Source organism: Jaculus jaculus, chromosome 9 (genome assembly GCF_020740685.1).
Source record: "Jaculus jaculus isolate mJacJac1 chromosome 9, mJacJac1.mat.Y.cur, whole genome shotgun sequence".
In the NCBI taxonomy this organism is placed as follows: domain Eukaryota; kingdom Metazoa; phylum Chordata; class Mammalia; order Rodentia; family Dipodidae; genus Jaculus; species Jaculus jaculus.
The window spans coordinates 1,473,997-1,497,548 of NC_059110.1; the positions used below are offsets into that span (position 1 = coordinate 1,473,997).

At 47.8% G+C, this 23,552-nt stretch overlaps 1 protein-coding gene and 1 non-coding gene across 3 annotated transcripts in view; both read right to left on the reverse strand.

Annotated features, from left to right (window-relative positions):
- Positions 1 to 836: 836 nt before the first annotated feature.
- LOC123463700 lies at positions 837 to 943 on the reverse strand. The gene has a single exon (XR_006639090.1). It is a non-coding gene; the product is annotated as a U6 spliceosomal RNA (small nuclear RNA).
- A 305-nt stretch (positions 944 to 1,248) lies between these two features.
- Smoc2 (SPARC related modular calcium binding 2) overlaps positions 1,249 to 23,552 on the reverse strand; it is a 137,122-nt gene continuing 114,818 nt past the window's right edge. For both annotated transcript variants that reach the window (XM_004651076.2, XM_004651075.2), the window contains exons 10-13: positions 11,366 to 11,468; positions 9,512 to 9,786; positions 4,786 to 4,823; positions 1,249 to 2,617 (exon numbers count right to left, since the gene is read on the reverse strand). In XM_004651076.2, coding sequence (XP_004651133.2) covers positions 2,600 to 2,617; positions 4,786 to 4,823; positions 9,512 to 9,786; positions 11,366 to 11,468 — 434 coding nt within the window. In that variant the 3' untranslated portion in view covers positions 1,249 to 2,599. The remainder of the gene's footprint in view (positions 2,618 to 4,785; positions 4,824 to 9,511; positions 9,787 to 11,365; positions 11,469 to 23,552) is intronic.

Sequence of the window (23,552 nt, forward strand, 5' to 3'; positions counted from 1 at the left end):
TAAAAACTTCCAGGTAGACTCTGACAAGGCAAGAGGACTGCCTTTTCAAGCAGGATGAGGGCTGCATCTGGGGGAGGCCTCTGTCTGTAAACACTGCCACGCTGGGCAGAGGGAAGCAGACTTCTGGTTTAGATTCTCAGCTTTCCTTCCCTGCAATCAGAACCATGTGCAGCGACATGCCTTACCCGCACTCTTGGCCCCCTGGACACTCTGTCCTCTTCTGCCTGCTTCTGAAAGTGGCCCATGCCCCTGCCTCCTCTCGGGGCTCTCCATTCAACTGCACACCCCTTCCTTCGGGGAAACGTTGGCCCTGCACAACAGGCCACCACTGGTGCTCAGACCAAGGGCTTTCCAGGGAGTCACTCTGTTCTAAGTGGATCAGGCATCAGGGTAGGGTGCTTTCTGAGAGGGAACAGAGAACCTAAAGGAAGCTGTCCAGTGGGGCAAGGATGAGGGCTCTGAGAGAGCACTGTAGGCTAACCAAGCATGCGGGATTGGAGGTCAAAGTCACCTTCAAGGTTCTGGTTGTGTAACAGGGAACAGAACTAGCTTTCATCCAGACAAGAATGCATTCTTGCTTCTTCTGTAGTCCCATAGCATCTATGGGCAGGTGGCATTAGCCTGTCCTTCTACACAGTGATAACAAACACATTTCCAGTGTGTCAAAGACGTCACGTGTGTCAATCAGGTGATCTTCCACCTCCCAAGGTATGTGCCAACAATCCTACCTTAAAGAGGAACCTAACATTCAGAAAGGTTGAGGGACACACCTCAAGTCACACAGCCTGACAGGTAGAACCAGGACTCAGATTTTCTTTTCTTTTTTTTTTTTTTTTTAAAATATGGAACGCTTCACAAATTTGCGTGTCATCCTTGTGCAGGGGCCATACTAATCTTCTCTGTATCGTTCCAATTTTAGTATATGTGCTGCCGAAGTGAGCACAGGACTCAGACTTTCTGTACCTTTGCCTCATCAGCAGTGGATGCCTTTAAAAGTAAACAATTATAGGGCCGAGGAGACGAATCAATGGTTACAGATGCTTGCTTGCAAAGCCTACATGCCTGGCTTCAATTCCCCAGTAGTCACATAAAGCCAGATGCCCAAAGTGACACATGTGTTTGGAGTTTGTTTATAGCAGCAAGACACCCTAGCATGCCATTATATCTCCTCTCTCTCTCTCACACACACACAAATTAATAAATATTTTGAAACAAGGAAATAATTATAAACTCTGGAAAGAAAAGTCAGACATTTTTGATAGCATATTTTAATCTAATAAAAACGAATAAATTCAGAGTTCAGACATATAAAAGATTATCCAAAACAGTTGGTACCACACTTGTTTCTTGGACAATGGTGACATACATGCACTTGAGCTGGTCTGGGTCCCCAGAGGCTTGGCTTTCACTTTTGCGCAGTCCAAATGAGCAAAGGCCTGCAGTGTGCGTGCACATCCATACACACGTGCTGGAAGGCTGGAGACCAGGAGTGGATTTCCACCTGAAAGCCTGTGCTGAGATCATCACCCCAGCTCTCCCGCTGCACAAGGTTTCCTTCAGAACGCTGGGCTTGGAGCGAGCTGGCCCAGGTCTGAGGACAGCAGCCGAGCACACACACAGGCCGCTTCTGTCTCCCACCACTTGTGCATCCGCCTCCTGGCCCTCGTCCCATAAGGACTTCTGGTGAACATCATGGCCTGCCCTCCTGCTCTGGAAGCCTCGGCAGAGAGAAGATGACCCCAGGTGTTCTCTGCTGGCTGCCATTCAGTGATTTGGCATGATGTACTGTGCCTGTGGCTTCCTCAGGAGACTGTTTGTGATCCCTCCAAAGGCCATTTTCCCTTTTAATGGGTGCCACCGAGGGCCAAACAGAATGGGTCGGTGGAGGAGAGGCAGGTGCTTAGCCCACCAGTACTAGATTTGTCCTCTAAAAGAGGCCCCTCCAGGCTGCCTGCCAACATTAAGAATGACTTCCTTAAAACTTAATAGCAGGCCAAGCCCAAGTGCTAGGCAAAACTCAGATAGAAACTAGGAATGGAAACACAAAGATAATCTGACAGCAGGCAACCAGGAGCTACCAAGGTTACAGCTGTGTCTCGCGGTAGCATGTGCATAGCTCATGGTGTGAGTGAGGTCTGTGGGGAGCAAAAAAAGGGACAGCTAACACAAAACCCCAACAACCAAGTGAACATGCACATCAGCCGCATGGTTCTAAGCTGCAAGCTTCTAAGGAAACAAGGCTTCCAGCTTGCATCAGCAGTGCCCGGAGCAAGCAGACGACAGGAGACTGCTTGGCAGAGGGAGAGGACACGGGTTTGAAGCAAGCCTTCCATGAAGAGACAGAAAAGTGATTGCTCAACCCACCTCCACCAAGTACAGATTCCGAAGGTCAGACGAGGACACATACATTGTATGTGATTAAGTTTCTGAAGCCAGCCTTCCATTTTCACAGATTAAAATAGTCTGTTAAATATCTCATTTCTACAAAGTGAATTTACATTTAAAGTACAAAGTGCAAATACTATATTTTTGGCTTTTAATTGCTCTTTGGTGAGGGAGATGCCCACATGTCTAGGAACTGCCTTGGGTAGTTAGCCATTCATCCTTGCTTCCTGGGCTGTAAGGGGGCAAAAAAGAAGATTGAATGAAAAAATTGGTACCTGTTACCTGGGTAGGCAAAAAGTTGCCTACCAGAAATGAAGCCTACCTGGCTACAGAGAAAAAGCAATATGTAAAAGTAGGCAAGAGTGGGTTAGATGTTAGGGTTAGTGGGAACCCTTTGGACTCACACTTCGTTCCCTTGAAATGATCAGAAAAACTTATCAGTTGAGACAAGCAATATTTACTTCACATATTTTAAATGAACCATACATTAATGTTCTGCAGTCTCCTATCACCTTAGATTCATACACAAAAAGAGTTATTAACATCTGATTTTTGCTTCAAATTTGACAGTCCTAATTGACTTGTTTATGGGACAGGGTCTTAATAAGCAGTACAGGTTACCTCAAACTTATTATCCTCCTGCTTCAGCATCTCAAGTGCTGTGATTACAGCCTGGCCAATCGGACTCGAACTTCAGTGTTCCCTTGTCATCTTTCCATTCACTGTTTTACTTAAGCACAACGTGCAATGTGTTTACTATATGGGTCTCTTGCTGTCATTCAGTACAATGAACAGGAATTTAGAATGGAAAGGGACATCGTTAGCCAATCTTAGCCTCATTTTTCCAAGTGCATTAATTACTTCAAACATAAGTTGGTACATTTATCTGTTCTGTTGTCTAAAGTAATTGAATTTTAAGGTCTAGGTGGTTCTGGATTGTTTTTTTTAAATTTCCTGAATAATGAAGTGAGATGTGGGAACAAAACGACTACCCTAAGCCAGTGAAAACTTTATTCTAACTGGGCATGCATCACGTTAGTCTATGAACATATTTCTTCAAGTAAATACATTTAGAACTGCTGGACAGTGAGCACCAGGGTGCACATCTCTGACCACTGCTTGAGTGGACAGGGATGGCGCGGAGACGGAGGACAGCTCACAGGTATTCTGACCTCAACATCGCCTCCCTCTCTCAGTATGTTGTGTAGCACACCCGAGGTGGTTCACATGATGACAGACTCTGTGCTGGACACTATGTGATTATGCAAAGAAGTATCCATGACCTTCAGTTCTGCCATCTGTTAAGTGGCAGCTGACTATGGCCCCTGCCCTAGAACCTTGGGGCACAGCAACAACATGGAGTCATATTCAAGTACTGTAAGAAAAGTGGGGAACCTGGAGTGGTTTGTTTTTCTGGGAAAAAGCTGAAGAGCGAGGCTCAGGTTCTGAGTAGGATTTATTTAAGACTGAGTGGTGCACACGTGTGCCAGTAATTGCCATTATCTAATGAAAACGGCCCCTGGGAAGGCTTTGCGGGCAGCTGGGGTAATTGCTTTCAGACCAGCCCCAGTTTGCAAGTGTGAGTGATTTGCAGCTGGACTGGAAAAGTTAAAACCATAAACATTTGTTAAACAAAGGAAAACGAATCACACGTCTTTCCTAATTAAATGGTTTTAAATCCCCTCCAAGGTGTGTGCTGGAGGTCCCCACTTAAAACCCACAACAAACACAGGGGCTTGCCTTCGGCAAGCTGATATCAAACAGGTGCAGCGAAAGTAAACAGCAAACAGAGCAGAGTCGTGGGGAATGCGGCCACTGCCTGGCTCTGAGGGAGGAAACAAACCGCTGCCGGTCTCCTGGAAAATGTTCCCCACTTCGGCTGTGGTTTGGGACATGGGCTATGGTATGGGGTCACCACAACTGTGTCCTTTAATTGTCCATCTGAAGCATGTGGGTTCAGAAACACTCAGATATGTTTATGAACACTCAATAGGGCACTGCAGAACCCTTTAAGAGCCGAAGTTCTGTCTCATTTGGAGAATGGAATATTCCTGGTGCACCCAGTAGCTTCGGCCCCTCCCATACCCTGTCCCCTTAGGTAGGATTAAAGGACAAGCATCTAGATGGACTTAAACAGACATTTCCATCTCACAGACTCTTCTTAAAATAACAAAATGACTAAATTTTCAAATAATTTTGAAATGAAAGTAAAATCTTGAGCTAAAGGGTTCAAGAATCAGGTGATTCCAGATAGAATTTGGCAAGCAGGCTTCAGGCCCCGGGGCTCTTAGCTCTGCTGCTGAGCTTCCCCTCTCCACCCAAGATATTAGCCCATCCATTATACGTAGTCAAGGGTAAGAGAACTAGCACATTACCAAGTCTTCAATACGGCACACTCACCTGTCTATTAGGAGGGCTGTCAGCGCTTCCTTTCGGGGCTAGCAGGAAACAAAAAGATAGCATTACCAGATGAATACTTCTCATTTAATGACAGGCTCAATATAATTTCAGGATGGCATTACCAATAGTCAGACTTGTCTCCAGACGACACAGACATGACAACTATATGTCACTGAAGAAATATATTCTAACAGCATAACTGCTGTAGTCCCATGTTAGGAAGAATTTCTTGTTTTCTTTAATTTTTTTTTATTTATTTTATTAATTTTTGGTGGGGGGGAGCAAATAGAGAATGGGCAGGCCAGGCCTTCAGCCACTGCAAACAAATTCCATATGCATGTGCCACCTTGTGCATTTGGCTTATATGGGTTCTGGAGAATTGAACCTGGTTCCTTGGCTTTGTAGGCAAGTGTCTTAACCACTAAGCCATGTCTCCAGCCCCAGGAATGTCTTGTTTTACTCCAAATTCCAAAGGCAGGTTCACAACCATGGACAATGCTCTTCCAGAACATCCCCAGAGCATCCTGGACTCTGTGAAGGAAGCCCCAGCTGAGCTATAACACTAGCACACATTCTTTGAAATACTTGCTTTTATTTTAAAACCAATACAACATGATAATAATGAAGCATTAACTTTTAATTAACTTTTATCTCATCCCCCCCCCCAACACACAAAGAATCTTTAAGTGAAATTATAGTTGGAGAACATCTGTGGAATGGCAGCCAGCCTCCAGAACCTTCTTTCTTATCTCTTCTGGAATTTCTTGGCACTCATCAGTGCCCACTCTCACCTGCCATCCCCTATAAGCACACCTGAATCCACGTGATCCTATGACACTTCCTTCTAGTGCCCAAAGGTAGGGCAGGGCTGCCTGCTGCCCCCTCCCTGCTCCAAAACACTGGTCCTGTCCCCTCTTGCACTTTCTCAGCATGAGCCTGAGACACCAGGAGCTTTTCCTTCACCTGCGGCCCAGTGCAACATGTAGCCTGAAGAGGTGGGTGCTGGTGTTTACATTTACCTCAGCAATTTCCAGAACAAGAGCCGCTTGACAAACAGCTTCTAAATGAACCCATGGATGAAAGGAGCCTTTGTCACTCAGATTCCTCAAGTATTTGTTGATCTCTATTCCCTAAATAAAAATATGGACTAAACACCAACATTACACTCTTTCCAGACTCCCTTCCCAACAGAAACACAGTGTGACATGGTAAAATGCCAATGTAGCCTGACAACTGCCAAAAGTTAGACATCAGCTAGTTTTTGTTTGTAGGTCTTAATGATTCTTTAAGTATTAGGATAATTGCTGCCCTTTTCCACCTTGTTTTTTTTTTTTTTCCTAAAATTACAGCTTTAGTGGAAAAACAGTCTTCTTGGGCAATGATTCAACTCCAACCTATGAAATGATACACTAAGTCTATTCCAAGCCTACGTGACGATCTGACAATGGCCCTGCATTTGGAACTAAGGTTCATGTACATCTCCCAGGTAGGATAAATTCCAAGCTTCCCCAGATGTCTTGGTTGCAATGATTTAAATGCAAAGTCTTTTGTAAATGCTTAAAATCAATTGGGATTAACTTTGATAAGTGTATTCCATTTTATGAAGAAGAAAATCATAAGTGTGATTACATAAACAGATGTATAAACTATTCTTTGAGAAATCATAAAAGGTCACATGTTACAATCTTTATTTCTAATTTTTAGAATAAAAAGTGCAACATTGAATAAATAATAAAAGTATAGGAAACACCGATGGGAAATATTTATAGGCTTTTCTGATTGTTTACTATTTAAGACTCTACAAGGCTATAAAAATTAAATCCAAGGAAGAACATGTAGGACTAACTTAAATACTTCATAAGGGAAGTGAAAAGGTTGTAAAAAATGAAGTGAAAAAGTCAAAGCTCACTTTTGACCAAACCTCTAAATTTTTACTTGTTCTAAATTTTATCTAATTTGGACTGGTAGAAAGCAAGACCAACTTTAAAAAAATATATGTTTTTTTTATGTTGCTTGTAAACCATAAAAGTCAGACATATCCACTGTTTCTGAAATGCCTTAAGAAGAAAATTCAACATTTTTCTTCCCCTCCCTGTGGCCTGAGCTGTCTTAGACCCTTATTATCTACTTACAGCTCTCTAACTCCCTGGCCAGGAAACATGTCCTCCCCTTGGTTCACAGAGCACTTCACATATATTCTTTTACCACACTGTGTTTCAAGACTTTTTTCTCCCTACACACTGTGAGATCTCTGACCCAGAACCTCTCCTATCCCTTACTCCATCACACACATCACTGTCTTGGGTTGATGAACTAATGCCTAAAATCATCGTAGGAACAGAGCAATTCTATAGAGGAACCAATCTCTGGACCAGTATTACAGCATTGTCACAAGCCTTGGGGAATCCTCTGCCCCCCCCTCCACCCCATGCACATCTACCATGCATAAGCCTTCCAGTGCGCAAGGGAAGCTGCACTCTAACTCTGCTGCTAATTGTGCAGGAGTGAGCAGAGATTACGTGTCACTTCAGTCCACCAAGTCTGATGCCAAAACAAATACACAAATGCCAGGATAAACGCTTCTATGCATGATCAGTTCACACAGTGGACTGGATGATTTCATCTTGAGCTATTCTCACAAGAGTGGGGCAGAAGAGCCAAGAATGTCTGAGGCAGAGGTGTGGGAGATCCATAAGTGTCTTGGGTAGAGGAGTAGGCAATATCTTTGGGAGAACACCTTTGCAAACACTATAGAAAATACCTTAGATTTATTCAAGCTCACAACTCTACCCTGTTAACAGCAGCCTAGGGTCAGTGATTCTATCTGAACTCTGCTGAAGGTTGCAACTCACTCCCTGACACTAACTTCAGCAGAGCATGCCCCCTCCACATCAGGCTCACCTGCTCTCCTGCCCTCCTGTAGGTCCCTCATATTTCTGAGGCTGGCCCTGCTGTAGGCTTTAATTCTAAAGTGCCAGCAGGTCCCTTGGTTTTGTTTTCTGTGACTCTAGGCAACAGCCAACATCAGTTTAAAAAACAAAAAGGGACAAAATGAGAAAAAGGCTTGTGGCCTGGGTCCTAGGGATCAAGAGCAGGTCCTGTAGTTTTAAGACAGAGCTACTCCACAGGTGCCCAGCATGGGACAGGTGAAGGAGTGGGGTTCAGCTCATGGGCCCCTGATGAGAAGGGTGCTTCTGGTTTTGCCCAAAGACCTAGAGGGCTGAAGCACATCTGTATGGTTTGAAAAGACCCAGCAGCAAGGGCCACCCAGGACGGTGGATGATCTCCCAGCATCACTGACACTTGATGCTGGCTGTCACAGTCAAGGGAGAGTGACCACAGTGCCAGGTGACCATGTGTGCTTGAGTGCCCTGCTCTTAAGCTTCTCACCTCACCACCAGTGGGATGAAGGCTGGGTAGTGAAGCCTGGGCCATGAGACAGGGTCAGAGGTGAGCCCCTGGCAGCCCTTGGTCAATACTTGCAGCATGGCTGTTCTCGGGCTGAGCCGGGCGCTGTTCTATGTACTGAAGTTCATCAGCTAGGATTGCATTCATGTCCTTTCCGGAGTCTCATTCAAGGCTAGCTCCTCCTAATGGGCCAGAGTCTTCAATAGACACGGTTCTAAAATGTCAATGCCTTCCTCTGCCCAACTCCCTAGACAGCTACAGGGCAGGGAGCGTGGCATTCTGCACAGGGCAGCAAGGCCTCGTGCTCCAGCTCCGGCCTCTACTCTGACAAGAGGAGAGAAATTAGCAACAGAGACTGTAGATAACCATCTTCACAATAAAGCTCCACTTTTTTTTTTTTTTTTTAAACTGAGATCAACTTGTTTTGGAGAAACTAGCGTAAAACATTTTATGATGGCAGATATAGCCTGGACACTAACTTAGTTGCATAAAGTTGAGGGACCGCCTGGCATGTACTAGGAATACAGACACATTGTCCTGGTCTTCCACGAAACCTCAACCAGTGCATAGCCCAGAGAGATAGGGACCCAATGCGCTCGCGCTCTGGAACGCATGCTCAAGCTTAGATGTTCCAAAAGCTGGTCACAGAATCACGAACTCAAGCATCAGTGGTGGGAGAGGTCTGTTAACTCCACAACGTCCTCTCATGGCTCAGATGAGGGTGTCAAGACTCCCCCCTCCATCCCCACCCAGTGGCTCTCCTGCACATGTGTGGCCAGCAGAGCTTCCTTGGGCCAGGTCCTGAGGCCCACACATGTCATTTTCATGTGTGTGCTGTCAGAATCTTAGGCTCCACCTATCCCGAGAATATCTCTGTCCCCATACCATCCTGTTACCGAGGCCATGCCCACAGAGAGAAGTGTCCAACTGCTAAGGCAGCTAAAACAACCAGGACAGCCGACAATGACAGTACCACTCAGGAACTGGCCTGGACGTTCCTGTGCAATCTGTGGACTGGGCTGACTGGTTCCAATGCTACAAAAGCTGCAAACTAAAGCACGTTTGGGAAGGTGTCTGCTGAGACTTCAACAATCAGCAGCTCACTTTGGAGCTCATCCAGCTCATGCTCCTGAGAGCTGGGCTTTCCTGACTAGGTGGTGGGTTGCTGACACCTGTTGTCATTCCTACAGAAGGACAGGGGACAGTAGGACAGAGGGTCAGAGCCTAGCACCTGTGCACCTGCAGACCATGAAGCCACCTGGAAAGCCCAGAAAGCCCACCATGATGAGGGCACAGAGGAGGGAGGAGAGGCTCTTACTGTGGGTCTTCCTGGCATCTGTGTTGCCTTCCTCTCGGGTGACGCCCAGGCAGCCCATCAGCTCCTGCACCGAGATGGACTTGTCATTGTTCACATCGCAGTACTCCACAAACTTCTTCACACACTTCTTGGGCTTGGATTTCTTCCTCAGAAACCTCTTGAAGGGCTTAATTTCCTTCTTACCAATGTCCCCACTGGCATTTTTATCCAGTAGCTTGAAGTACCAATGTACCACCCTCTCCTCCAGGGTGTGGTTGGGGTCAGGCTCGGAGACCCTGTAGGACACAGACACCACCTCATCAGGAGGATGCCAGGCCACAGCTGTGCCTCCCTTCCCTGCCCCTCACCTCTTCCCTGTGCCTACACCTGCCCCCACTTGCTGTGGGGTATAACCACGTTCAGTCCTAATGTAGAAAAAGCAGTTTGACAAATAACCTTTCTAGTGCGTTCAGAGTTACAAACGTGTGTAATAGTTTTACACTTGGCTGAGCACTTGCATCAAAGGCCACTGTCGCAGGCCCTGGACTCTGCTCATCTAGTAGGTGGGCTTAGCTACCAAGACTCCCCCTAGGGGACTCTAGAACCCAAGAGTTTTTATCCTTTAATGCAATCATTTGCCTACTGTGTACCTAGGATACACAAACAAAGCCAGCTATTGGAAGATGATACCAGAAAGTCCTGAGTTGTAACAATTTCCCTTAGATTGAAAAAGAGGACATATTAAGACAAGTTGGAACTTGGAGCTAGGTCATGTGTCCTCAGGCGCCTGTGGTCAGAGTGATGCCCTTGGCTCTTGTCCCATGGCCCTTTCCTCTCGGGCTTCCTTGCCCACTGGTCAGGGTGGGTTTGGCCCTCTCTGGAGCACAGACACAGAGAGCAGGCACCGAAACCCACCTGGACCAGCTCACTGGCATTGCTCACTGCTGGCCTGATGCTCAGAGCAGCTGCCCTTCCCAGCTACTGATTCCCTTGCTGCTTTCAAGTTTACTCCCAGGAAAGGAGTTTTTCCAAGAAGAGAAATTGAATTTAAGGTGTTTTTTCACTGTATTATCCAATTGTGACATTCTCCATTATCATTGATTTCTCGCCTTGAGTCTTCCTTACCAAAGATAGCAAGGTGAAGGTACTTCGCTAAGGACATTGAAATCTTTAGACTGTTTCAGATATAAGAAACAACCAGGAGCTCGGGGGAAAGAGTTTTAATGCTTTTAGAAAATAAAAACATTAAAATGCCACTCAGAAAATTTCATCCACAGATGAATGACTGTCAGCTGGCAGGGGTCTCTAAAGCTTGAGTGTCCAAGGCTGTTCTCCCCAAGGAGCACCATCGCCCTGTGTTATGAGGCAGGGCGACACATGTACCCACCACATAGTACAGAACCAGAGCGGTGGCATATCTACCATGTTTGCACAAGGAAGGCAGCACTAGGGTTGAAAAGTGTTGGATGGGTGAGGGGCTATCAATGCCCATGAGTCTTATACTTAAACCTGGGTAAGAGCGAACATTTCATGTGCTGTGTATTTCACCACAGTTAAAAACCTTGGAGAACCTTGAGTCACACGGTCTCAGAATACTTAAACTGCAGTAGACTCTGCAGTGCAAGTTCAACTCATCAACCCTCTAAAAGCAGACACACTCAGACCTGCAGCCCTGCACGTGGCCCCAGGAGCCTCTGGAAGTGAAGTGTGGGACTCTTCCCCTGAGTGGCTTTTTGGCCTAGTGGGGCTCCCTTCTTTTAGGATCAGCGGCCTAATCTCCCATGGCTAGTGGCCAGGATGCCTTTAGCTTTCCAGATCTCTTCTCATTCCAGGGCTGCATGCCAATACTTCACGCCACAGAAAGACACTGCATACCTGCCAGAGGAGGACGAAGGGTCAGAGAGGGCGTGGACCATGTCTGTGGATAGCGCATCCAGAACACTCGTCAGAAACTCATGCTTTTTGGCACCAGGACAACCTGGGGGGGAAAAGTGTACATTTTTTTTACTGTTCTCAGAATTCACTATGTATAGCAGATTTTCTAGACAATATAAAGTATTCAGTATTCAGACAATAGTCGATGGGGCTGTCTTCATATGGATGAGCTGACTGGCATGTTTTCAGGCCCTGTGTGGATTCATCAGCTTATTGGCCTTCCAGGCCACATCACAAGTATGCATGGCTGCTCCCTTCTTATATGAGGCATCTGACTCTTGAGACACTCAGGAGGCTGAGTTCTCACTTCTGGGATTCATTGCAAGGGAGGCCTAACCCAGGACAGTGAGCCCAGAGGCTGCCAACCATCACTTCGCCCCTTCGAGAACCCCAGCTCTGGTCAGAAGCAGCAGGAGGCAGCACTGTGGCTTGTCTCCTTAGGAACCGAACATGTCTGATGTTCATGTCTGAATATCAGCTCAGCACATTGGAGGAGTTAGTGCTGCGAATCCCAGAGAGAGGACCATGTGGGTTCTTCAGGCCTGGGAGGAAATCAGCAATTCTGTTACCTACAGCATGACTTTCCACAAAGCATGCTACACCCACAGTGTCCCTTCCCCTTGCTCACCCTCACTTGGATTTCCCTGGACTCCTCTCTGTATCTTGTATCTGGGGCATTTTCCTTACCCTGTCAGGAGTGTTGGAGGGTCCAGCCTGCTGGTATGGTTAAAGACATCCTGGCTTCAAAGCTCTCCTCTAGACACCCAAGTTTTTGTTACAATGATCCAAGTATATATTAGCCGCCTATGGCAGGAATACACTGAAGCCTGTTCTGGCTTATTGACAACACTAGCAGCAAACAGATGTGAGCCCTTCATCGGGAATGGTAGAACTTGAGGACATAAAAGCTGTATGAGTCTCCATAGTGCATGGCTGGGAGAGTGGGCTACAATCTATAGAAAAATCTGCAGTCATGTCCTGAGATCTCCCCTGAAGTAAACAGAAGGGCAAGTTTCAGAGTCTATGGGTGGTCAATGACCCTTCCATCTCTGCTGGATGACCAGAGAGGACAAGGACACTGCCACTGTGATACTGACCAGAGGACAGGATGAGGCAAGACTGAGGGTACCTCCAGAGTGTCAGAGTTGCCTGACCCAGGAGAATGTCTGAGGAAGGAGGAACCCCAGAGGAACAGGGTAGACATATTCAAACTCCACAGATGCTCCCCTGGGTTTCCCCATGCTCATGAGCTCCGAGAGCCAACAGGAATCATGGAGTCTCTCGGGCTCAGAGAATGCCCTCTGGGAACCAGTGGAGATGTCAGTGGCCCGGTGACCATCAATCAAAGCTCCCGCTCTTGTATGGTGATCCTCATATGCTTTGTCAGGAGAGACATAACACATTAGTCTTTAAAGTGACTTTGCACTGCCAAAGAAGTGACAGTTGGCCTATGACATAGAAATTCTGTCATCAGAGAAGGTGGCAGGTGTGGGGAGTGCAGAAGAAGGTTGGTATGACTTGACGTAAACGGAAAATGACCCCAGTAGACCACTTCCCACTGATTAACATAGATATCTCATTTCTTGTCACAGTAGCAGGGGCCTGGTGATGGAAACAGAGCAGTGACCCTAGACCTTGCCTTTAGACCCCAGACTCCTGCTGTCCCGGTCTTCAGAACCCAGTTCACATATTGATGCTTTTAAAATGTTACTTGAGGGCTGGAGAGATGGAAGTCTTTTCAAGACACTGTGATGTAAAACTATGAGGTGTTGAAGTCTCCAGCCCAGCTCCTCAGGGGAAGAAGAGCGACGCAGGAAGTCATGCTTGTCTCCTGGGCTTCAGGCTCTGAGCTGACACACGGGGGGGGGGGGGGCATTTTTCTGCTCTGTTCTCAAGCAGCTGGTGGGACTCTTGCAACAGCCTTTGGAGCCTCCAGGCCTGGCACTGCTGCCCTCATCACTGCCAGCAAGGCAGGGCTGGCAGGAATGCCAGGCCATGGTTGGTGCAGGGTCTACAGTTACCAGTTACCTGACGAGAGTCACTATGGAGATGTCATGACAGAGTCATGTGAAGACAGGCCTTGTGTCTTGTCTTCTGACCTCCAGTGCTTTGAAGAACAGTCACCTCTATGCTGTGTCCCTTTGGTTTGACACATTGAATCTGAACTGAACTGCTGTGTCCTTGAATATGGAAACATATTTCTCCAGAATCATTAGTAACTTGTTTCTAGCATTAAAAAGTGACTAAAAAAAGACTTCTGAATAGCAATGCTGCTGCAGGAAGGCTGCACAGCCGGCCTGAAAGCCAGAGGCCAATAGAGCACACCCTCTTTCTCCCTCATACATGCTCAAGTCCGTGCATTCTTCCTTGTTGGGGGTGGGGAGGGTTTGCAAGAGCAGTGTGCTCAGTGCACCTCAAACCTCCCCAGCCAGACACAAATGGCTCTTGTCAGGAATGGGTCTGGAGCATGACCTTCTTCCTGCTGCTGTTCATTTTATTTGTCATCTGGAACAAGGATGGCATTGGGAGTGTAATATAACCCTCCAGACACTTCTGCCAACCCTTTTGAACCTAAGGGGGAAACTAGATAGAAAACTTGCAGTAAAGGGAAGTCATGAAGCTTTCCCTGAGGAGTTGGAGTCTCATTCTGGGGTCTATGTGTATACTCTCTCAATGGGATTTGCTGTGTATATGAGCCACAGGAATGCTGGACAAAGACCTTGAAGAAGAGATTGTGGGTGCTGCATTCTTCACTGAATAAGTGTCTAAACTGGTCCCTGAAAGTAGCACTTCTTTTGTATAGTAATAGTAGTAGTGCAGTATTGTAAAAAACACAATTCAGAGACTAAAAGGCATACACATTGGTGTGGCGAGCCAAAGGGAGTCAGAGACCTGATGGTGTCCAAGTTGCTCTGCCTGGAATCCAAGCAGAGATAAAGCACAGTGGATCCAAAGGTCTCTGCCTGAGATGATCAACATATTTAAATCCTGTGGCCGTCCATAAGAAATGTAGCATGATAACCATGGCCCCAATGTCTGCTGGCCCCGATTTCTGCCAGCCCTGTCATGCAGCCTAGCACTGGGGTGTCTGGTATGCAAAGCCCAGATCCTTTGTATGCAGTGGTGTTTCTCTTCAGAAACATTGAGGGATGGTTCTAGCAAGGGGTTGGGATTCAGGGAGCAAGTGGTAGACTCTGAGGCCTATCACACCTTCTTAAATCTACTGGATCTCTGAGAAGAATGTCACCATAGAAATGGCCACCATTATATCAAGTTCAACTATAGCCACCACTTGGCATATAATATTACATGCTCAAAGCCTGGGTCAACAATCTTACAGACATATCATTATCCAAGTCCCACAGCTTGCATTATTTTCTTTCTACTAGCGAGTAACCTGAGGCCCACATGGTGGAGCAGTGGATCAAGTGGCTTGACGCCGGCTGCAGAATTCTCCTGACCAGATGGCAAAGCCAAGGCCGAAAACTACACTGTCAATACACAAGAGCAGAAGTGGCGGGCGCATGCTGCTCTGCACAGTGCCCTCCTCCAGCGCCAGCGTCACCTCTCTGCTGCCAGTGGAGCCTTTCTTCCTGCTGTCTCCATGGCCAGCAGCCGAGAACCAGCTCTGAGCTTTGCTATCATCTTTCGAAGGTTCTGGAGTTACAAAACTGGTCACATTTCATTTCCCACCATCCATTCTAGGAATCAAATTGCACATGCATGAAGCCAAGTGTCAAAGGTCTGCCTCCTTTGAACTCCAGAACCCAGAGTGGAGTGGGTGCACAGTCCTGCTACCCTGACTTCACCTGGGGCTCCCCTGCTGCTCAGTGCTGGGGTATTTTAAGAGTTCTGAGGAGCCATCCCCCCCCCCCCCGATTAAGAAATGAAGAAAGGCACACAAGAACCTGTGAGGAGGAGACCTGTTTGATTTAGCTTTGAAGGCTTCCCCTGCCGATAGATTTCACATGAATACATTTCTAGAATGTCAATGACTATCCAAATGTCACATGTTCCAAAGGGCAGTTTCTGGTGTACCACCTGGATTTACTGGTCAGAGCACAGAAACACAAACACTGGTCAGGCAACGAAGACAAGGTGGGCATCAGGTACCCTAGCCAGATGTCCTCAAGGAGTGGTGGTGGGGCTTATCTGGTTTCTACCCACACTTTCAGAGAGGAGGAAGGAAGGCAGAATGCAATCCTCCTGGCTTGGAGCTGGAGGCATGCGGCATCAGAAAACTCCCTAGGCGTGTCAGAGCTGAGGGGCATCTGCTCAGCAACAGAGCCATTAGGTCTGCATGTAGCTCAGGAGCTTTGGGAAGAGTGATATTTTTTATACCTGGTTTTATACTTTTGGTTTTATACTTTTAAAAATAATTATCTCATAAAAATCTTGCCTAGAATATAAAAATGTTTGATGTCTGACACAATCACATTCTGGAGAGTTAGCTCTGTGATGGTGTATGGCTGATAGTTTTTGGAAAATCATCCAACTAAGGGTGCCTCACACAGCCAGGCTCTGAGCCTTTATTGGTCACTGCTGGGAACGGATGCTTGCTGAGTTCAGGAAATCCAGTCAAGTTGTACATGTTTGGATTCTTTTACTTTAAAATATTTATTTTATCAAGGAGGGACTGCTGAAGGGATTCCATATAGCATCCTGATTGTAGGTGAATGAGATGTAGTGGCCTCCCCATGGTCTATCCAAGTTTCACCCTAGAGGGACTGCAGCCATGGATCCTCAGAAACAGGCACGGGACTTCCGGTCGGAGCAGCAGCAGAGGCCAGATGATCTCGCAGCACAACCGTGGGCCCACATGAGAACCTACACTGACCATCTGCTTGTTCAACTGAATGAGTGGTTAGAAAAGGGATTCGAATTATAGAGGATCAAGTCAGCTGCCTACAGACGGAAGCACTTCCACAGGGGTGGGAAGGGACATCCTTGTACCAACCTGTGGACCAAGGAGGAAAATCCACCTTAAACCCAGTTGCCCACTGACTGCTGATCTGCTCAGACAGGGCTGCCCACTCAGCAGTGCATCTGCTCAGTAAAGTGGGAATGATCAGTTTTATTTCCTGGCTGCTGGGCTTCCCAGGGCCTGCAGGCAAGGTGAAAGCTGTTAAAGGTGGAAGGGGCCCCTTGACTGCAGGGGTTCCGTTGTATGGAAACTCTCCAGATGGTCTGTATATCTTGATCCCAGGCAGACTAAAATTTCCCAGGTGACAACCAGCCTGCTTCATTAAATATTTGGAAGCTGGGGTTCAGGTAGCAGTGCGTGAGCACCACCAACCCTGACCAGTTGTCTGATGACGATGTGTGGAATTCTGAAGTTGTCTGGAAGAGCAATGGGCCAATCACACAAAAGACAGCTTCTAGAATATTTTTATTTTTAATATTTATCTGCATGCAGAGAGAGGAGAGACAGAGAGGGAGAGAGAGAGAGCGAGAGAGAGAGAGAAGAGGAGAGAAGCAGCACATCAGGGCTTCCAGGCACTGCAAACTCCAGATGAATGTGCCACTTTATGCATCAGTCTTTATGTGGTGACTGGGGAATCAAGCCCAGGCCATTAGGCTTTGCAGGCAAGCACCTTAACCACTGAGTCATCTCTCCAGCCCCTCGACTGTATTCAGGAAAAATAAAAGATCACCTGAAGGATGGAATCAAGCCTTGTATGGACAGTACCATAGGAGACAGAAAGTGAGGTCACACTGTGCTAGCCATTGAAAACAGTCCTATCAAAGCTGGCAGCAAACAGGGCAACCCACAATGCATACTCCATGGGCTAGAGAGAGTTCAGTCAGCAAAGCGCTGGCCTCACAAGCATGAAGACCTCAGTTTGATCCCTAGGACCCAAGTGAAGAGGCTGAGCATAGTAGCACGTGTATAATCCCTGGACGTGGAGGTGGAGACAGGAGGGTCCCTGGGGCTGGCTGACCAGTCATTCTAGTCTAACTAGTGAACTCTAGGCCAATGACAGACCCTGTCTTAAAAGGAAAAAGTACAATTCTGAGGATGGCATTCAAGGCTATCCTCTGGTCTCTACATGAACATGCATAAACACATTCATGTACATGTAAACAGACAAGGCCAGCACCTTCTCAAGGATGAAGGTGAGTGGATGAGTCTGACACAGGACTTATCACAAGCCCCGTCTGGCCTTTACCCTCAGGGATGGGAGGGCACATGTGAAATTCTGGTCAGCCAGCACAAGACCCACCAAAGGGCTGACTCCAGTAGGGAGCACCCAGAAGAGAGCCAAAGGTTGTGGAAGGCCAGGCTAGGTATGCTGAGGAGCAGAGCACCCAAACAGCCTCCTTCTGAGACCTCCACTTGTCTTCCTCACACTCTGGAAACCCTGTCAGACAAGCAAATGAGAGGAAGCAGTAGGGTTGTATGAAAAAAATACATTGCGAACAAAAGGATAATTTATACTGGCTAGACACTGCTGGTTTTGCATTTCCAAACAGACTTTCTCCGAATCCACCCCAGGCTCGTTTCTCAGTACTAAGACTGTTTATTATCTCCTACAGTCTTTCCACAGACCTGTCATGAGACATCTTTGCCCAGGCTGTAACAAATGCCCTGCACAGGGGACAGGATCCAGTCCCATTCTGGCATGAAGCGCTGTCCTACCTCGGTGTTTACTTTATTTTCAGGTTATGTTAACAGCCGGAAATGTTTGCTACACTCCTAGATTTTTATCTGGGAGACAGCCACCACACAGGGAAATGGTCACTACTGTGTGCTGCTTTCAATAACACATCAAGACAAGGTGCTTTGTTTCCTCTGCAGGAAGGAGGCATAGCCTGGCAGACTCCAGGCACGTGTGCCTCACACCTGCTCCACACCCTACAGCAGAAGACTGACTACCACAGGAGGGCCTCCTGAGCACAAGGACCATGGACTAAGAGCTACAAGTGCAGTGACAAAGGGACTGGTGGGTAAATGTGGAGGACATTCATTTATGCCCGGATCAATTCACCCTGAGCAGCCTCACTCAGTTTCATGCTTTCTACTGGCTAGTCTCTCCAGATGCCCCTTCCTCTGCATCCCAGGAGCAAAAGCTACTGCCCCTGATGAAAGCAGCCCTATCATGTGGGCAGAGTGTCCACCATCTCTGCTGCTCCAAACCACAGTGAAGTCCACCACAGGGCTCCAGCATCCCAGGCCAGCGTGGTGCAACGTGCTATATGCTGAGGGCAAGTGCTTGCTGGCTTCACTCCACAACAATGCTGAGGCATGCACCACATCACAGTAAAATGCATGGTAAAGAAATCAACACGGGGGGCTGGAGAGATGGCTGAGTGGTTAAGCGTTTGTCTGTGAAGCCTAAGGACACCGGTTCAAGGCTCAACTCCCCAGGACCCACGTTAGCCAGATGCACAAGTGGGTGTACGCATCTGGAATTCGTTTGCAGTGGCTGGAGGCCCTGGCGTGCCCATTCTCGATCTATCTCTATCTGCCTCTTTCTCTCTCTGTCTGTCACTCTTAAATAAATAAATAAACAAAAAGAAATCAACATAGAGAAAAACAGAGAGAAAATTCTGGCCAGGCAGCCCCCAGGGGGATCTCCCTGTTTCCACCCCTGAGGTGCTGGGGTTGCCCTTGCCAACACGCCTGGCATTGTTTACATGGGTTTTTACATGTGGATCAAACTCAGGTCATCATGCTTGTGGGGCAAATGCCTTACCCACTGAGCCATCTCATTGGTCATTAGCAAACATGAAGAGGAGCTATACCCCGGACTTCCCCGATCACCTCACATTGCTGGAGAGTCCTGAAGAACCTTTGTTCATCTGGGTAATCATTCCACAGGAGAGGTGTAGGGACCCACAGACAGAATGCCTGGACATCCGCCCCTTGTCTTCTCCTCACCCAGCAGCCTGGTGAGGGTAGCTCCATGGGGGTCCTGGTCCAGACGGAAGGACGGCACAGCACAAGGCTATGCTGCTGGGGCCAGGGCCACTTCAGAGCCTATGTCTACCTCTGCTTCCCATGCTCACCATTGTTGGGGGCAGGAGGCAGCCTGAGCCATCCCTCCACTTCCCAAAGTCACAGATCACCAGGTCTGTGCTTTCATGGAGCATCTCTCATCCTGACAGTCTCTCTCAGAGATAGCTGGCTGGGAAAGCAGCTGCGAAGTCAGAAAGAGGCAGCTGTGCAGAGTGTAATCACGGCTCCTCCAGCCTCCAAGGCGAAGGCACCAGCACATAACTGTTTAAACTGGCAAAGGCGGGCAGCTCGAGCTCAAGCTACACCTGGAAGGCGAGCATACCAGATGGGTGGTGTGGCCAGGTAAAAACCACCTGCGCTGGCTCTGGGCCCAAAGTCACTTGCTTATCTTTGCAGTGGACATGCCGTCGATGAGTTGCAAAGGAAATTCAGACCCAGACCGCAGGGGCGGAGTGTGCACAGCCTCATGCAGGCAATGGCTGGGCATTTGCTACTGGGCTGGGGAACACTCTATCTCTAACATGCAAATAAGGAAGAACATGGAAAACAACAGCGCAGGAAGTAAATGCCAAGATAAAAGACCAAACACATGGTGGCCTAGTCTCCAGCAAGTTCTTACCATCCTGGCCTGGGTGCTCTCTGGGCTCACTGGTGGCCCAGCACCCCACAGTGCCCAGTACCACCTTGCTCAGGGAGGAAGTCCAAGGGACATCGAAGTGCACTCTAGGGTAGCACTATTCAGGGCCTGAGCCCAGAGCCCCAGCTTCTCAATCCTGAAGCAGACCCCAAGCAGAAACTGCTGGGAGGAGTAGGACAGTGTCCCTCATGGGACATGTGCAGGGGAGGTCAGGTGCACACACTGCCTTGCCCAGGGCATCTGAGGCTCATCCAGATGGGGTGCAGGTGCAGGTATGTGTGTTGATATAGTGTATCTATGTGTGTGTGACAGTGTGTCTTTCTATGTGTTTCTATGTATGTGTTCTGGTGATCTGTGTCTCTGGACACCTATGTAAGTGTCTGAACGTATGTTTAGGTGTGTGTCTGTGTGTGTGCACCTGTGTGTACATCTTCGTGTCTGTTTGTTCTTTGGAGTGAGGTGACAGCTTCATAACAATGGCCTCCTTGCTCCTGTAAGGCCCCCTCCAGCCTTTCTAGGACTAGACAGCACCTTACACTGCCACAGTGAACCCCAAGTCTCCCAGATCCTAGACGCTCAGTTTCACAGCTTCTCTGGGAGACAAGTGACACATGCTCACAGCGCTGTGGCCAGTGCTGGTGAATGAGCACTGAAGCGATTCCAGCCCGTCTGGGCCCCCAGTAGCCCTCACTGCCGTCATGGTGGCTTTGACCTTACTCCATGGCCTCCTGTGCAGGCTGCAGATGGCACTTGTTCCTGTGACAGAGGTGAGAGTCTGGGGGCCTGATGAACCTCTCACCTCGGGGTGCTCTGCACTGTGATGCTGCCCCGAGGAGCCGACCTTCCACCCTATTCCCACCACATTCCACATAGGCCACAGCCCATGACCTCTGCCTGCTCGGCTCTGCAGCCGAGTCATCTTCCCTGACATTTCAGTGACTTTTAAAAATTTATTTCTATTAGCTATGGACATACTTAGTATGTAAACAATACATATTGGTACCATCCTTTCTCTCCTCTCTACCCCTTTTCAGAAGGGGCCCTCCTCACTGGGGACGCAGGTCATCCCCATGAGGGTTGTGGGTCATGAATTATGGGGAATAGCAGTCAGTTATGAGGGAGAGGCAATGTCTCTGTGCATAATATTCCAATCGTGGCTCTAACAATCTTTCCGCCCTCTTTTCCGCAAAATTGCCTGAGCCATGCTGGGTGATTTTAAGTCTTAAAGTTCCAGTGATAGGCTCAATAGGGGCCTCTGGAGCTCTGGTTTGGTAGGTGTTGAGGCTTCAGTGATTATTTTTAAGTGAAAAATTAAGTACCCACTTCTCAGGCCCCATCCTCAGACGGGACAATGCAGATCCCTTAAAAGGGCATGGTCTGAGTCCTAGAAGCTTCCAGCTGACCCTGTTCCTTTAGAGCGCCACATGTAACCTTGGCTTGATGGTGAATCGCTGATGCCATCCTGGGCTTCTGGTTAAAGAATTTCTACAGAGATGTTTAGGGTGGTACTGACAGGCAGCTATTAAAGAGGTCATTCTACCTATGATCACTAAGGGAGAACAAAAAAGCTCTGGAAATCGAAACCTTCTCCACCTAGCTGCTTCAGAGGACTCACAGCACTGTGTCCAGCATGTTCCCTGGCTAGCTTCCAGGGTACTCCTCCTCACACCTGGACACTTCCAGCTTCCTGTCCTCGGAGGTACTGGAAACACTGTCCTCAACTCAGAGGCCTGACTTGCATTTCCCAGACATTCCTTCTTCTGAAACTGCAAGTTCAGAGCCCAAAGCCTTCACTTTACAGCACAGCCTCTCCTCTCTCTCCTTTGCCCTGTGTGGAGGTGTTAGCAGGAGAGTCACTCTTACGGGTGGACAGGGTCCTGGGTCACAGCCTTATCTCTGCTTCCAGCTGGCTCTCCTGACACAGGACAACCTCCTACTCTGCTAAGTGGCCTCTCAGGAGCCAAGCGCAGTGGTGTCAGGGGTCAGACTTCCTGAGAGTTGGTGCCCTCAACACTAAAGAGCAATGCCAGCAGCCAGTGTGGCATGACCAGACCAGAGTGGTAGGCAGTGGCAGGCATGGGTGTCTGTGTTCTTCAGATGCCTATGTTGAACCTCTGGTTCAGGAAGAGTTCTTCTTCAGAAACATTACAGAGACAAAATTCCTACTGGTGCATTTGAGTAAGACTGTTGTCCCTGGGGACAGTAATAAGTGGCTTCTATCTAACAATGAAGAGTGTTAAGTGAATGCCTCTTGTCTACACTCCAGCCAGCAAGTCAAAGGGTGCCCCAAAGGTGTCATGGCATGATAGACAATGCCAGATCCTATGGAGATTTGAGCCTATTCTTGACTTTAAGGGACCTTGATGACAAGACATTGGCATCACAATGAGGACAGAGAGGAGCCTCTGCCTTTTGGAGATAAGTATGCCAAATACAAGCAGTGAAAACTAAAGGCAGACTGTAGGCCAACACCCTTAGACAATTTATCTCAGGAATTTCTGAAAAATACTTAACACATAAAGGGCAGCCACCTTACCCTCCTCTGTCAAAGAACCGCTCTCAGCTTGACAAGAAGAGAACCAGGAAAGCAAAATTAAATTTTGTGCTCAGAGAAAATATTCTAGAACTTTCCCAGGCCTTCTGTTAATCATTATACTCTAGGTTTTTGGCCGTTTCCTGCCATCCTTGGATATCCAGTGTGTCCAAGTCACCCATCACAGGTTTGTGCATATGGGCACTATGGTCTTGGTTAGATTTAAATGGTCTAACCAATTAAATCTGAGAGAAGAATAAGACCCACATTCTGCTATCAACTGGGCCTTTCCATTAGTCCTGCCTACTCCAGAAGTAATTCCAGGGCCCTGGCCAATGTTACCTCTGGCAGCTGGGTTTTGCTGCCTCTAGCCCTTGGAGGAGTCTTGCCTGTCTATTAGGGCTTCTCCTTGAAGAGGAGCTGAGTCCCCAGCTGCTGCGGGTGAGTTAGACTGCTCATCACATACAAGACCTGGAAAATCGCTCATAAGAATTCAACCCAAACCTATTCAGGCATCAAGAGAAATTTTACCATAAGCTAGTCTCCATCCTTTTGACCTTTCTAGTTGTTTATAACATTGTTTCTGGCTAAAGGCCTTGAATTGTGGAGAGATGAAGTGCAGCCTCGGCCTCCAGGTCCTAAAGAGCAGGGTGGGGTCCCCGGCTCTGCTGAAGACACTCTCTCACACACCCAGAAAGGAACAACTGGTTTTGACAGAGAGGGTCCTTGGTGGGGGTCCCCTGCTCTGCTGAAGATACTCACTCACACAGCCAGAAAGGAACAACTGGTCGTGACAAAGCTAAAACTACCTGACACTATGTAGGTGCTGATTATATAAAGGGTCTGGAAGAACCTCAAGGTCCTTCCTGCAGGGGCAGTCTGATTGCTATCATCTGAAATAGGGCTCTCTACTCCTCCTGCTGGGACATTTTGTTCAACTAAAATGCCTAAATGGCTAACCACAGGGAGATTTTAGCTTGGTTTGGTAGTATCTCAG